General features: G+C 45.3%; 1 protein-coding gene across 4 annotated transcripts in view; it reads left to right on the plus strand.

The window, feature by feature from the left end:
* Window positions 1-273: 273 nt before the first annotated feature.
* Window positions 274-15789, plus strand: part of ENTPD6 (ectonucleoside triphosphate diphosphohydrolase 6) — a 29902-nt gene continuing 14386 nt past the window's right edge. For 2 of the 4 annotated variants that reach the window (XM_045528835.1, XM_045528837.1), the window contains exons 1-4: window positions 274-444; window positions 12925-12992; window positions 13483-13803; window positions 15429-15505. In XM_045528835.1, the coding sequence (XP_045384791.1) occupies window positions 13512-13803; window positions 15429-15505 (369 nt within the window). In that variant the 5' untranslated portion in view covers window positions 274-444; window positions 12925-12992; window positions 13483-13511. Of the gene's footprint in view, window positions 445-860; window positions 896-12924; window positions 12993-13482; window positions 13804-15428; window positions 15506-15789 lie in introns of those variants that run through there. The other 2 variants (XM_045528836.1, XM_045528838.1) reach the window with 2 other exon arrangements.

The following is a 15789-nucleotide window of genomic DNA, read 5'->3' on the forward strand; positions in this document are numbered from 1 at the left end:
AAAAAAAAAAGTAAATTTAGATGTGGAGGAATCCGGGGAAATTCCACAGGCCAAAGTTATGAGGTTGTGGTAACTCCCCTGCCAGCCACAGCAGGGCGGGCTCCGCCGCGCCTTGAGGAAAATCAGTCAACACTACCCTGCAACCCGGCCGTCGAGGGGCCGGAGGGGCCACCCAAAGCCCAAGGGCCGAGGAGGACCGCGCCTGCGCAGCTGGGCCCGTCCCGGTTGCGCCTGCGCAGTTCGGCCCGCGACGCCCCGCCCAGCCCGTGACGCAACGTGCTTGTGGGCGGGGCCCCAAGTCGCGGGATTTGTGGGGTCGTATCCCCCAGGCGTAGGCCGTCGTGGCGCCGGCCGGGCGGGAGAGCTGGACGCCAGCTTCTGTCGGCGTCCTGCTCCCCAGGGAACGTCACCCGCCTCCGTAGTGGGCAGAGGACGTTGTTCAGGGTAAGCGGCGGGCCGGGGGGCTCATGCGGGGGCGGCGGAGTCTGCCGGCCAGGGATAACTGCAGGTGGGCCTCCTCGCGTGCAATTGCGGGTCCCCTGGAGGCGGAGGCCGGAGCGGAGGAGGGTCTGGGCCCCCCAGGGTGCACGAGCGCTCCGGGTCTCTCCTCTTGCTGCCTTCCTGTCCTGCTCCATTGGGCCTCCCTGGACGTCTGGACTCCGCTGACCCGTCGGAGGCGAGTTCAGTGTGCTGGGCAACAGGATGGGTCAGATAGCAGAGTCTCTACCCCTAGGAATCCCACAGCCCTCCTGCGTTCATTCATTCAACCAATGAATGAATTTGCTGACCCGCCCCCAGCTCGGTAGGGGCAGACCCAAGCACAGGGGCAGGCCCGGCCAGTCTTGGATCTCACAGCCCAGCTGGGAAGCCCAACGTGGCAGTTTATGGGAAACAGGTAAGGTCATGCTGTTCAAACAATACTGAGGATGTGAGGACCATTAACTCTGCAATTGGTGTGGTGACCAGAGGCTCTCGTAAGTGGTCAGGGTGGTTCTAAGTGAGCTGACCTGTGAGCCACCATTGCTCCAGACTGAGAGAGGGAGAGGAGAGGCCCCAAGGTGGACAGAGCTGGACACTGGACTGTCCTCAAGGGTGGAAGAGGAAGGAGAGATGGGAGAGGCCAAGGTACCGTGAAAGGGAGGGTTTTTTTTATTTTAGGTGCAGCTGGAAGTGCAAAGAGGAAAGGAATCAGCTGCCAGGAAGTGCCTGGGCAGTTCTTGGTGTCCCTCCAGGCACCTGTGTTTCAGTATAATGTGTACTGAGCCACACATCCTACATCATACAGGATAAGGCAGAAGTCTCAGCCCATGGCCCCCATTGGGGAAATCTAGAACCTCTGGGAAGGAGGTTCCTTGGGAAGAGGTGGATGGTGAATGTGCTCACAAGGGCTCTCCCTCCTACCAGCTGTGCAAGGGAGTTCCGTGTTGGTGTTACTATTGTGTTGACAGTGTAGTCATTTTTGAAAAAGCTGGCAAAGGTATTACAAATTCAGAAATTGTTGTTTCTCCCACTCCCCTTGCCCTCAGAAGAGTCAGTTGGGTAATACGGTGTGTGTCTGTCTCCCTCCTGGAGCCTAAGGTGAAGAACCAGAGAGGTGGACAGCTCTTTGCATAAAGAGTTCTGGAAGTGCCTCCCCTCCCACTGCATCCTGTGAAAAGGAAACAGTAGATGGTGTTGACAGAATGATTCGAGTGGGATTTTTTTCCTGAGAAGGGGAGAAAAGTCCATTTAAACCTACTAGGAGAATGAGTGGTGGTTTGCTAATGTGCTTTATTTTTGGATACGTTTTCAAGCATGCGTGGTGGCAGTCAGTTGCGATCGTGGCTCTTTGGTTTACTTGAACTGAAAACCTGGAAGGAACTGGCCAACAGATTAGGCAACCACCGATCCAAATCAAATAGAGCTTGTATTTCCAAGAGCTGGCCTGTCTTCCCCAGCTCCTAGAAAGCTAGCCAGGGGACAGTGCAGGCTCCTGCCTCGACAACTCTGCTCCACACTCAGATTCTCCTCTCTGACTCCTGCCCCCACCTGGCAGAGAATGGCCCCTGGCAGGAGCCACACCTCTCTCTTTGCCTTTGTGGTACCCTTCTTCCTACTGCTGCCTCCCCTTCAGTCCCTCCTGACTACCTTCCTTACAGCCTTACCCTACACTCGCTCCTTTAAAGAACAAACTAAACTGAGCTTGAGTAGTTTTCCACAGTGACCTTCTCAGGGAGGACATGATCAACACATACACACTGTGGCCTTAATGGTACCCACAGAAATGTGGATTGCCCCTCCTGCAGGTGTGTTAGCTGTAGACAAACACCTTAGCATAGTGAAATGAAATTGGTGTTTAGATTTGGGCCTCAAAAGTCATGGAAGTGGCCTAGTTCTACACTCCTGCAATATTGTGTTTTGTTTGGGCTCTGTTTATGCCATCCTGAACTTTTTGGTGTGTAACTTTAATACTTATGTGTATGGAAGGTCATGTGAGTGGTGTTTGGTTGTCTAAAGTAGAGTCTTGTATTTGTAGGGCAAGTGAAGTGATAAAGCACCTTCAACCTGGAGACTAAAGGCAGGGACTGTGGTTTGTACTCCACCACGTGCCAGCCGTGCAGTCTCAGGCAAGTCTATTTCCAGACATTCCCAGGGCTGTGGTGCTGTCTTATGCAAAATGAAGGCAATGATACTGGCCTTGTGTGGCCCTGGACACAGAAGATGACATATATAAAGGGTATTTTTTTAATGGGTAGACAAATTTAATAAAGAACAAACTTTGCCTCAATTTGGTACGCCACCTGTTAATCTGATCACGTAGAATAGGGTTCTTAAACTAACATTGGTCATAGGACTTGATTATGTAAAGAGGGTTTTATAAAACTGTTCCAGATCCATATCGATGTGGTGGCGTCATGCTCACGAGCCATTCCCGCCCCAATGGGACCGCGGACCACTCTTCTTCTGTCTGCAGGCGCCTGGCCTCTCCTCCCTGCCTATGGGGCGGTGTGTGGAGGGGGGAGGTGGGGGGGGGTCTACCAGCCTTACTCCCACCTTCTGCCTCAGGGCATTGGCGAGGTTGGTGGTCCTCTTGACGCAGGGGCACCCCTCTGGCCCCTTGTGGTTGTTGCCTTGGAAGTGGCCTTTGCAGGGGGCGGGGGGGGGGGGTGCCATCCCAGTCACGTGCCACCTGGGCGCCCTGCTGCGTGTGTCCCCGAGGGGCAAGGGGGGGGCGTCGAGGGTCGAGGCTATTGGCAGAGGCGTGCCCTCCTGGCGTGGGGTGTTGCCTCGTGTCCCCACGGCGGTGGGGAACTGAACAGCGAGTGCAGGGTGCAGGCCTCGTGCTCCCCGTGTGGGGTGTGCACAGTTGTGTGGGCGATTGCGGCCGTGGGACCAGCGACTTTTTTAAAAAAATGTAGATATTGATTAAATAAAAAAAAAAAAAAAAAAAAAAAAAAACCTGTTCCAGTTAGGTTAGTATTGCTTTTGTGTCCTCACTGTTCATTTCCGGCAATAAACGCATCAGAACTTTCTCTATAAAGACCTTTAATTAAGCATTTAATGATTACTTAGGAACCTGAAACTTGAGTGAGGGTAACTAGCAGAGGGAGGCCTTTCAGAGAGGCAGCTGTAGGGTGAGATCAGCCGCCTCAGGGCGGACACTCCACACGCCCTGTCTCCTCTCCTGATCTCAGCTCACATCTCCCCAGGCGCCAGCCCCAAGCCTGTCACCTCTCACTGCATCAGTCCTGTTCCTGCCTGGTGTCCTGCTGTCCTGTCAAACTCAGTGTGTGGAAACCTGGTCACTGCTGCCTCCTGCCAAACAGCTCCTCCCAAACTGCCTGCACCTGGGTCTGGAGCATCCCCAGTGCCTGCACCTTCCTCTCACTGCCTCTTCTGCCTCAGTAACTTCTGAGCCCCCGTGGGCCTCACCAGTGTTGGTTGAGCAGCTGCTGGGCCTTGTGTTGGTGTTGGAGGTTCTGGGATGAGTGAGCTGGTCCCTGTTCCCAGAGAGATGCCATCTAACCAGAGGAGAGAGAGGCCTGAAAGAACAACTCCACATATAATTTTTTTGGGAAGGTGTGTGGAGCACCAAGAAGCCCAAGGGAGGAGTCCGTAGCGGCCATGGTTCAGGACAGTAGTAAACATCTTGGGGAGGTTTGCAGGGGTATGGAGAAAGGACCAAAGGAATAGGATGCTAAAAAAATAAATAAATAAATAAGAAAACAGAACATTTAAATTTAAAGCAGGAAGAATCTCAGTGAAGCATGACCTGTCGCCTTTGTTGAGAGAGTGAGGCCTGAGCCTGACCAGAACTTTAAAACAGGTTGAATTTTTCCGCAGTGAGCAAGCCCTGCCCTTTTCCTCTCCACTCCCTCCCCCCAACTACTTTAAGTCCTGTACCCACAGAACTCCTTTGCATTACCTGTCTGGCCTCAGAGCCATTGAAGGATTTTTTTATTTTTATAAAATACATACATAATGTAAAATTTACCATTTCAACCATTTTTAAATGTACACTTCTGTGGCATTAAGTACGTTTACACTGTTATGCAAGCATAACCACCATCTATCCACAGAACTTTTTCCTCTCCCCCAAATAAAGCTCTGTCCCTTTAACTCCTCATCCCCTTCCACCCAGCCCGTCAACCACCATTCCACTTTCTGTCTCTGTGAATGTGACTACTCTGGGTACCTCATAAAGTGGAATCAAACAATAATTGTCTTTTTTGTGACTGTCTTACTTCACCTAGCAAAATGTCTTTAAGTTTCATTCCTTTTTAAGACTAATATTCCATTATATGTATATACCATATTTGATTTATCCATTCATCTGTGCATGGACATTTGGATTGCTTTTTTGGATATATACCCAGAAGTGAGACTGCTGGACACTGTCCCCCACAGCAGCTGCACCATGTTACTTTCCCAGCAGCAGTGCACAAGGGTTCCAGCTTCTCCACATTCTCACCAACACTTACGTTCTGTTTGTTTGGTAGTGGCCACCCTAATGGATATGCGGTGATATCTAATTGTGGTTGTGCGTTTCTCTAATGATTAGTCATGTTGAGCATTGTTTCATATGCGTATTGGCCATCTGTATATCTTCTTTGGAGAAATGTGTTTGCCCAGTTTTCAATCAGATTACTACTTTTGTTGTGGAGTTTTAGGATTCCTTTATCGATTCTGATTATTAATCCCTTATCAGATCACATGTATGGTTTGCATATTTTCTCCCATGCCTTTTCATTTTGTTGGTTATTTTCTTTGCCATGCGAAGTCTCTTAGCTATGCAATCTCACTTGTCTATTTTTGCTTTTGTTGCCTGTGCTTTTGGTGTCATATCCAAGAAACCACTGCCAAATGCAATGCCATGAAACTTTTCTCCTATGTTTTCTTGTAGGAACATTATAATTTTAAGTCTTACACGTAGGTCTCTAATCCATTTTTAATTCATTTCTCAGCCTCATTCTTTCACATGTGGATATCTAGTTTTCCAAATACCATTTATGGAAGAGACTCTTTCTCCATTGTGTGATCTTGGCACCCTTGTCAAAGATTATTTGACCATATATATGAGAGTTTATTTCTGGGCTTTCTGTTCTGCTCCATTGTTCTATATGTCTTGTCTTTATGCCAGTACCACGTTGTTTTATTTATTGTAGCTTTGTAATATGTTTTGAAATCAGGATATGTGAAGTCTCCAACTTTGTTCTTTTTCAGATTGTTTTGGCAGTTTGGGGTACCTTGAAATTCCATATGAATGTTAGGATGGTTTTTTCTATTTCTGCAAAAAAATTGTTGGGATTGTGGCAGATTGCATTCTAGCTGTAGATCATTTGGGTAATGATAACATCTTAATATTATTAAGCCCTAAGATACCAGAACATGTGGTATCTTTGTATTTATTTGTGTAATCTTTAATTTCATTCATCAATGTTTACCATATTCAGTGTACGAGATTCACCTCCTTCTTTGATAATATTCCTAAGTATTTTATTCTTTTTGATGCTATCTTAAATGGAATTGTTTTCTTAATTTCCTTTTTGGATTGTTCATTGTTAGTGTATAGAAACAACTGATTTATGTGTGTTTATTTTGTGTTCTGAAATCTTACTGAATTCGCTTAACAGGTTGTGTGTGTGTGTGTGTGTGTGTGTGTGTGTGTAATCTTTAGGGTTTTCTACATATAAGGGTTTTCTGTCATCCTATAAACAGAGGGAATTTTATGATACTTCTTCCTTTCTAATGTGAATGCCTTTTCTTTTTCTTTCCTAATTAGTCTGGCTATAATTTTCAACATTAGGTCAACTAGAAATGGTAAAAGTAGGCATCCTTGTTCCTGATCTTGTAGTAAAAGCTCTGAGTCTTTCACCATTGAGTAGTGTAGGATGTTAGTTGTGGACTTTTCATATGCAGCCTTTACTATGTTCAGGTGGTTTTCTTCTATTCCTAGTTTGTTGATTGTTTTTATTATGAAATACGATGGATTTTATCAAATGCTTTTTCTGCATCAATTGAGATGATCATGTTTTTTTGCTTCATTCTGTTAATGTGTTGTATTACATTGATTGGTTTTTGTTTGTTGAACCATCGTTGCATTCCAAGAATAAATCCCACTTGGTCATGATATGTAATCTTTTTACTGTGCCATTGAATGTACCTGACTAGTATTTGTTGACAGTCTTTGCATAAATATTTATAAGACATATTGGTTTGTACTTTTCTTGTGTCATTGCCTGATTTTGATGTCAGGGTAATGCTGGCCTCATGGAACTAGTTAAGAAGTGTTCCCCATCTTCAATTTTCTGAAAGATTTTGAGAAGGATTGGTGCTAATTCTTCTTTAAATGTTTGACACAATCAGTATTACAGCCATCTGGTCCAGGCTTTTCTTTTTTGGGAGGTTTTTGATTACTGATTCAATGTCCTTACTAGTTATAGGTCTGTTCAGATTTTCTATTTCTTTAGGATTCATCTTGGCAGGTTGTGTGTCCAGGAATTTGTTCATTTCATCTAGATTATCCAGTTTCTAGGCATATGATTGTTCATAGTACTGTCTTATAAGAATTTTTATTCTGTAAAATCTGTAGTAATGTCCCTGCTTTTATTTCTCCTTTTAGTTATTTGAGTCATTTCTTTATTCCCTAGTCAGTTTAGCTAAAGATTTTCCAATTATGTTGATTTTTCTGAAGACCAGCTTTTAGTTTCATTGAGTTTTCTCTTTTGTTTTTCTATTCTCTGTTTTCTTTATCCTCATCTAATCTTTATTATTCCATTAGTTCTTTTTCTAGTTCCTTAAGGTATAAAGTTAAGTTGTTGGTTTGATATCTTTCTTCTCTTTTAGTGTGTTTTCAGCTATAAATTTCCCTCTTGGCACTGCTTTTGCTGCATCTCATCAGTGTCAGTACATTGTGTTTTCATTTTCACTTATCTGAAGGTATTTTCTAATTTTCCTTGCAACTTCTTCTTTGACCCATTCATTGGTTGTTTAAAACGAGTGTGAATTTTCCTTCTGTTGATTTCTAGTTTCATTTCATTGTGCTTGGAAAAGATAGTTTAAATGATTTTGATTTTTTTAAAATTTATTAAGACATATTTTGTAAGCTAACATACCATCTCTCTTGAAGAATGTTCCATGTGTATTTAAGAAAAAATATGTATTCTGGTGTTATTGGGTAGAGTATTCTGTAAATGTTAGATCCAATTGCTCTATAGTGTTGTTTGAGTCCTCCATTTCCCTACTGATCCTGTCTGGTTTTTCTGTACATTATTGAAAGTGGGATATTATAGTCTCCTACTATTATTGACAATTTTCTATTTCTCTCTTTAGTTCTGTCAGTGTTTGCTTCATGTATTTAGGAGTTCTGATATTTGTTGCCTGTATATTTATAATTATTTTATCTTCTTGGTGAATTGACACTTTTATCATTATATAGTGTCCTTCTTTGTCTCTTTTGGCAGTTTTTAACTTAAAGTCCATTTTGTCTGATATTAGTATAGCCACCCCTGCTATCTTTTTCTTACTATTTGCTTTGAATCTTTTTGCATTCTTTCACTTTTGGTCTATATGTGTTCTTAGATCTAAAGTGAGTCTCTTGGCCGGGCGTGGTGGCTCATGCCTGTAATCCTAGTACGCTGGGAAGCTGAGGCGGGAGAATTGCTCAAGGTCAGGAGTTCGAGACCAGCCTGAGCAAGAGCAAGACCCCCGTCTCTACTAAAAATAAAATAAATTAGCTGGACAACTAAAAATACATAGAAAAAATTATCCAGGCATGGTGGTGCATGCCTGTAGTCCCAGCTACTCAGGAGGCTGAGGCAGAAGGATTGCTTAAGCCCAGGAGTTTGAGGTTGCTGTGAGCTAGGCTGATGCCATGGCACTCTAGACTGGGCAACAGAGCAAGATTCTATCTCCAAAAAAAGTAAATAAATAAAGTGAGTCTCTTGTAGATTGCATATACAGTTGACCCTTGAACAACACAAGGGTTATGGGCACCAACCCCCAGCACAGTTGAAAATCCATGTATAATTTTTTGATTCCCCCAAAACTTCACTACTAATAGCCTGCTTTTGACTTGAAGCCTTACCAATAACCTAAACAATTAGCACATATTTTATATGTTATATGTATCATATACTATGTTCATATAATAAAACTTAGTAAACTTAGAGAAGATAAAATTTTATTAAGAAAATCATAAGAAAGAGAAAATGTATTTATTCATGAAGTGGAAGTATATCATCATAAAGGTCTTTTTTTATTAAAATCATAGATTTAAATGTCCTTTAATTTAGAGTTTTATTTTTATTTTATTTTAGTTTATTTTATTTTTTAAAGAGATGGGGTCTCCCTCAGGGTGGTCTAGAACTCCTGAGCTGAAACAATCCTCCCTCGGCCTCCCAGAGTGCTAGGATTACAGGCATCAGTGACCACACCCAGCCATCATAAAGGTCTTCATCCTCATTGTCTTCACATTGAGTAGGCTGAGGAGGAGGAGGAGGAAGAGGAGGCATTGGTTTTGCTGTCTCAGGTGTGGCAGAGGCAGAAGAAAGTTCACGGATAAGTGGACCCATGCGGTTCAAACCCATGTTGTTCAAGGATCAACTGTAGTTGGATCCTGTTTTTCAATCCATTCTGTCAAGCTGCGTCTCTTGATTGGGGAGTTTAATCCATTTACATTTAAAGTAATTACTGATAGGGAAGAACTTATTTTTGCCGTTTTGTTTTCTGTGTGTCTTACGGCTTTTTTGTTCATTTCCTTCATTACTACCTGCCTTTATATTTAGTTATTTGTAGGGACAATTTTGATTCCCTTCTCATTTCCTTTTGTGTATATTATATAGATTTTGTGGTTATCATAGGGATTACATATATATCATTCTAAAGTTATAACAATCTACTTTAAATTAGTACCAACTTAACTTCAATCACATACAATAATTTCTCCTTTATAGCTCCACTTATCCCCCTTTGTTATTGATATCACACGTTGCGTCTTTATATATTGTATACCTATTAACATAGATTTATAACTTTTTTATGTATTCCTCTTTTAGATCCTGAAGAAAATAAAAAATAGAGTTGGAGACCACATTTACAATAATACTGGTTTTTATATTTGTCCATGCATTTTCCTTTGCTGGAGATTTCTATTTTTGCATAGCTTTTAATTACCATCTAGCATCCTTTCATTTCAACTTGAAGGACTCCCTTAGCAATCTCATAGGACAGATCTAATGGTTATGAACTCCTTCCTCTTTTGTTTATCTGAATATGTTAATTTCTCCCTCATTTCTGAAGGACAGTTTTGATGAGTACAGAATTCTCCATTGACAGGGTTTTTTTTGTTTGTTTGTTTTAGCAATTTGAATATATCATCCCACTGCCCTCTTGCTGTGAAGCTTTTTGCTGAAAAATCAGCTGACAGTCTTATTGAGGATTCTTTGTATGTGATGAGTTGCTTTTCTCTTGTTGCTTTCTGCCTTTCTGTTTCCACAGTTTGATTATATTGTGTCTTGGTGTGGGTCTCTTTGAGTTTATCTTGTTTGGTATTACTGAGCTTCTTGGATATTTATATTCATGTCTTTCCTCAAATTTGGGAAATTTTGAGCCATTGTTTCTTCAAATAATCTCTCTGCCCTGTTCTTTTTCTCTTTTCCTTCTTGGACTCGCATAACATATGTATTATTCTACTTAATAGGGCCCTATAAATCCTGTAGGCTCTGTTTACTTTTCTTCATTCTTTTTTCTTTTTGATCCTCTGAGTCAGTAATTTCAAATGTCCCATGTTCAAGTTTGCTGATTCCTCTGCCTATTCAAATCTGCTATAAACCCTTCTGGTCAAGATTTCTATTCAGTTATTGTATGTTCCAGCTCCGCAATTTCTGTTTGATTTCTTTTTATAATTTCTGACTGTTGACACTCTCATTTCATTGTCATATATCATTTTCCTGATTTCTTCTAATTCTTTATCTGTGTTTCCTTCAGCTATTTCAGCATATTTAAGACAGTTGTTTTAAAGTCTTTGTTTAGTATATTCAATGCCTATGTTTCTTCAGGAATGAGTTCCTCCACTTTATTTTCTTCCTTTGAATGAGCCGTATCTTCCTGTTTCTTTGTATGCTTTGTTATTTTTTTGCTGAAAATTGGGCATTTGAAAAAATAGTCTTCACAGTCTTTGCAGACTACCTCTGTATTAGGAAAGACCTTCACTTATTAGTTAGAGTGTCTGAGCTTTGGGACCAGCCTGGGATGAAGATTTAAGGTCTTATCAGGTTTCTTCGGAGGATGTGTCTTTCTTGGGTTTGTGGGTATGCTTTTTTCAGTTCCCCCATATACATGATAGCTTTTACATGTCTTATTTTCCCCAAGAATCTCCCCCTACCCCCACCTCAGTCCTTGGATGTTCTATTATATTTCTCCACCTGTAATTCTTGCCCCAGGTCCATGTGGGTCTGTAGCCGCCCTGCAGCTTTGCTAGCAGTGCCTGCAACTGCTCTCTGCTGCTTTTCCTGTGTGAGCTGTGAGCGCTGAGTCAGACAAAACAGATCTGTTCCGCAGGTAGTCCAAGACAGGTTAGGAGGTTCCAGAAAGGTCTGCTTTGCTCCCTCCAGTTTGAGGAAAGGAACTGAGAACGGGGCTGCTGTTTCCATCAGGTGGTGCTGGGGAGGAGTGGGGCAGGGGTGAGTAAAGTACCACACAATTTCCTGACATCCTGAACGCAACTTTTTTCTTCATTGGCCATAGTTGCTGTATATCTTTGACTGTTTTCCAGAGCTCCTGTAAAATATTTTAGCCAGCCTCTAGCTATGGTTTGTAATGATTCTGTAGGGAAAGGAGGGCCTCGAGCTTCCTATTTTGCCATCTTGCTATGTCCCCTAAAGCTGAGTCCCGCCCTTGGGGGGCTCACAGCCTAAAGGGAGACACAGACTCACAGGAACTAATCCCGCAAGCACTGACATCATTACAGATGATAGTGGGTACAGGGAGCACAGAGAGCACGTGGCAGGGGTGCACTCAGGTTGGGGGCACCAGGGCAGGTGGTGGTAGTGACATTTCAGCAGAGGTTTTGGGATGAGGACAATGTTGGCCAGGATGGTGGGTGAGCATTCTGGCAATGGGTAACGGTGTATGCAGAGGGCCTGAGGCAGGGAGGAGCTGAGGTCTGGGGCAGAAGGAGGTGCTGTGTTCTTGGAGTATCATGAGCAAGGGGGAAAGAGGGTGAGATGCAGCTGCAGAGTCCGGCAGGGAGCAGGCCCAGGCAGGAGGTCGAGACACGATTCTGAGAGTGGAGGGAAGCTCCAGAGATTAATAGGACTCAAGAGAAGCCCAAAGTTGAGCAGGAGCCAGCAAGGGGGGGGGCTTGCTCCTGCCAGGGGAGCCTCTTCATAGCCCTGCGCATGGCAGTTGCTCAGGGAGGGGTGCTCTGTCCTGCTCCCCCCTCAGCTAGGGGCACAGAGTCTGGCCTGAGCTCCGTGGGCCTGAGGGCATCCAGGTGTGGCCTGGGCCCAAGAAAGGGCCAAGGAAAGCCTGCGCTCAGTGCTCTCCACCAGGTTCCCCTTTCATTCATTTCTGCTCTGCCCAGACAGCCGCAAGGTTGGCCCACCACAGGCTTCCCGGCCACCCCCAGCAGTGTGGCCACGCTGTCCTTCAGCATGTCACTGCCCCCTGTGAAGTCTGTGCGCAGTGTGTGCTGTCCCTGGAGTTTTTCCCGAGGCAGCTCTCCTGTGAGCAGCCCTGCCCCGTCGAGGAGGGGACTGGCTTCCTCCAGGGATGACCTGCCCCAGTCATACGCAACTGTGGCAGAGCCTGGCCCATGGCCTGCCTCCAGCCTGGCACCTCTGTGTCTTCTTCTGCACTAGGGGTGGCCACTCCACTCACTAGGGCTGACCGAGAGAGTGAGGAATGGACAGATGGACGTTCCCCAATCATGGGGGAGCCGTGAGAATCAGGAACCTCAATTCTCGTCCTTTGAAGCCTCAGGTTCCCACACACTGCCTTGCACTAGGAGCTGCTGATAAAACTTGAACAAATTCTTTCTTTTTTTTTTTTTTGGTGACAAGAGTCTCACTCTGTTGCCCTGGCTTAAGTGCCGTGGCGTCAGCCTAGCACACAGCAGCCTCAAACTCCTGGGTTCAAGCGATCCTCCTGAGTAGCTGGGACTACAGGCACGCGCCACCATGCCCGGCTAATTTTTTCTATTTTTAGTAGCGAAATGGTCTCACTCTTGCTCAGGCTGGTCTCGAATTCCTGAGTTTAAGCTATCCTCCCACCTTGGCCTCCCAGAGTGCTAGGATTACAGGTGTGAGCCACCACACCTGGCCCAAATGCTTTCATTTTGAGGTATATTGAACCAAAAATAATGATGCCCAGTTAATTTACTTTGCTACCTGGGTAGAATTTTATAGGCTTTTAAGGAACACAGACATTATTTCTTCCTGACAGGAATGTGCTGTGTGAATGAAAAGAGGCACCTGTTGTGAAACTTCCAGAAAAACGACCTACATTATCAGGTTTGTCTGGGGCTCTCTGTTGCTTGAGGGATGGGGTTTTGAAAGTTGTGAAAAGTCAATTGCCTAATTGGAAGTATGAGCGAAGCTTGAAGGAATGAATCAGATAAACGTTTCTGTTCCCACAAACAGCTTTGGGATACCAAAGGGATACCTTTTTACATAAATAGCAAGTCATCCCAAAGCCATTTGTCTGAAACGTCACTTAGAGTAGCCAGCAGCTGTGGTCTGTGCGCAAGTTCAGGAGCAAGGCGAGCCACCTTGTGCAGGTGATCCGTCTTTATAAACTTCAGGTCCTCTTTGGTGAAATGGGGATCACACCTTCCAGAATCATTTCGAGGGTCAAATGAAGCTTCTGATTCCAAGGGGAAAATGTGGACCAGTTTCTGATTGAACATTTTGTCCCCTGGCCCCGGGACTTTTGGCTCGTGCTGGAACCGTGCAGCCTAACGTGGTCTTCCTGCCTCTCCTCCCTTTCGATTTCCACCAACAGCTGCGGCACAGTCCTTGGCAGGCAAAGAAATGAGAAAAATACCAAATCATGGGAACTTAAGGGTGACGAAGGTGGCATACCCCCTGGGGCTGTGCGTGGGCCTGTTCATCTACGTCGCCTACATCAAGTGGCACCGGGCCTCCGCCACCCAGGCCTTCCTCAGCATTGCTGGGGTGGCCTCGGGGGCCCGGTGGGGCCAGCAGGCCCACAGTCCCCCAGGGACAGCTGCACATGGCCACGAGATCTTCTACGGGATCATGTTTGACGCGGGAAGCACCGGCACCCGAGTGCACGTCTTCCAGTTTGATCGGCCGCCTGGAGGTACCGGCAGGAAGCTGATTGTCAGCCTCTTTGGGCCCAGGCCATGTGGTCTGCCTTCTCCGCCTCTCACAGCAGGGCTGTTGGGATCTCCTCCCCTTAAAAGACAGTGTGGGCTGGACCCCCTGCCATGGACTCACCTGGGAGCTTGTCAAAATGCAGGTTCCAGAGATGCTGACTCAGGGTGTGGGCGGGACGCAGCATCTAAATTTCCCAGGAGTCCCAAGTTGCTCTTAACCCTAGCAAGTGGTGACCACCACTGAAGGGCAGCCGAGACCCTGGAGGGTGCCTGGTAGTCTGTCCCCTCCCCACAGTCACCGGCAGGTCAGGTGGCTGGGACCATGACTTAGGCTGTAGGTTGTGTCAGGAGGGTTTAAGGCAGGAAGTCACCCCAGATTCAGGCTCGTGGGAACCAGGATTCCAGGCAGGTCACATAAGTAGCAAAGACCCAGAACCCAGGCCAGCTTGGAGCTGCTGCAGGCCCAGACAGCAGGGACAGCAGAGGAAAGGGCCCTCCTCTTGAGGGAGCTGGAGCCTGGGCCCGGTCAGCTGTGCTTCTGGGGGACTGGACGCCTCAGGCAGGAGGGTGGGCAGCTGCCCGGCTCTTCCCTCTGTTCCTCTGCTCTCCGCTTCGGTCTCCTCCCATGGTGCAGTTTCCCGCTGTCTCTCTTGTGCCTGTGGCCCTGAGGTTTGCCCTCCGCATGTGCCTCCAGCCCTCTGCTGGGCGGGTCCCCAGTCACACATCTGGGTGTCCCTCCTCTCTGGTTCTCGACTGACCCTCTTGCCTTTGGAGCAGATGCCATTCTGTCACTGAAGTGCTCTACTGGCACTAGACACTTCTAGTCACACTTTCCAAAGCTGGTGTGGCGTATTTTATTTACTTTTCATTTCATCTGCTTTATTTTTAACTTATTACAATAGTTAAATATTTAAATGCCATATCTACTTACCTCCAAAAATGGTTTTGAAGCTGAGTTGAAGGCAGCGAGTCAGTGTGTGCTCCTCTAATAGCCATGGTCCAGTGTTTTCTTTTTGGAGAGAAAAGTCTTTTGAAAAGTTTTGTCCCTGATTTTTTCTGGTCTGGTTTTTCCTCCTGAGTCTTTGTGTCTGAATTTGGTGTGCCTCACAACACTTTCCCTGCTGTATGCACGTGAGTCCTGACTACTCCTAATAATTTAAAACACTCCACCTTTTAAAAAGAAGGAAAAACTCAAATCTTTAGAACCCTGTAATATATCCATTCTAGAATCAAGTCAATTAGTTTCTTATTTGCAGTTTGGAGTCATTTATCTTGTTCCTCTATTTGTTGAATCAACAAGAATTAGCTATGCTAAAATTTAATACTTTAAATGGATGTAATTTTTTGCATGTGAATTATCCTCAATAAAGTTGCCTTTTTAAAAAAGTAAAGTTCTGGTTAAAACATTAGGTATCACACTCAGTGGTCCAGCTGAACTAAACAGGCAGAATTTAGACAAGAAACAGCTGAGGGGCCTCTGCTACTCTGGGATTGGTCTGTGTTGCAACCCACGTGCCTTTGAAAAGTGTGGCTAGTCACAGTTTTACATTTTCACACATCTACGTCTGTGTTAATAATTTTGCCCTTTTATTAAACATTTTCCCCTCAGAAACTCCCACTTTGACCCATGAAACCTTCAAAGCACTGAAGCCAGGTCTCTCTGCTTATGCTGATGACGTTGAAAAGGTAAAGATCTTCTGTCATGTCTGTTTGTTCGTCAGATCTGACTGTGCAATGCATTAAAGCCAGCTCCTTTCCTTTGCATGCAGTACGCTGTCTTCGCAAAGGAAGGCATCTTTGGTGGTGCGGCTGGGGCATTTCATGCCGTTGAGGATGATCAGACTGACAGATCGGGTGTAGCGTGTGAGCCCAGAGGAAAATGGTGCCCCCCACCCTGATCTCCCAGGCCCGCCCCACCAGTACTCTGGCCCTCTACGTGGGGTCCCAAAGTATTGATGCTGTTCATAAGC

This window comes from Lemur catta, chromosome 17 (assembly GCF_020740605.2).
Source record: "Lemur catta isolate mLemCat1 chromosome 17, mLemCat1.pri, whole genome shotgun sequence".
NCBI classification, from domain to species: Eukaryota; Metazoa; Chordata; class Mammalia; order Primates; family Lemuridae; genus Lemur; species Lemur catta.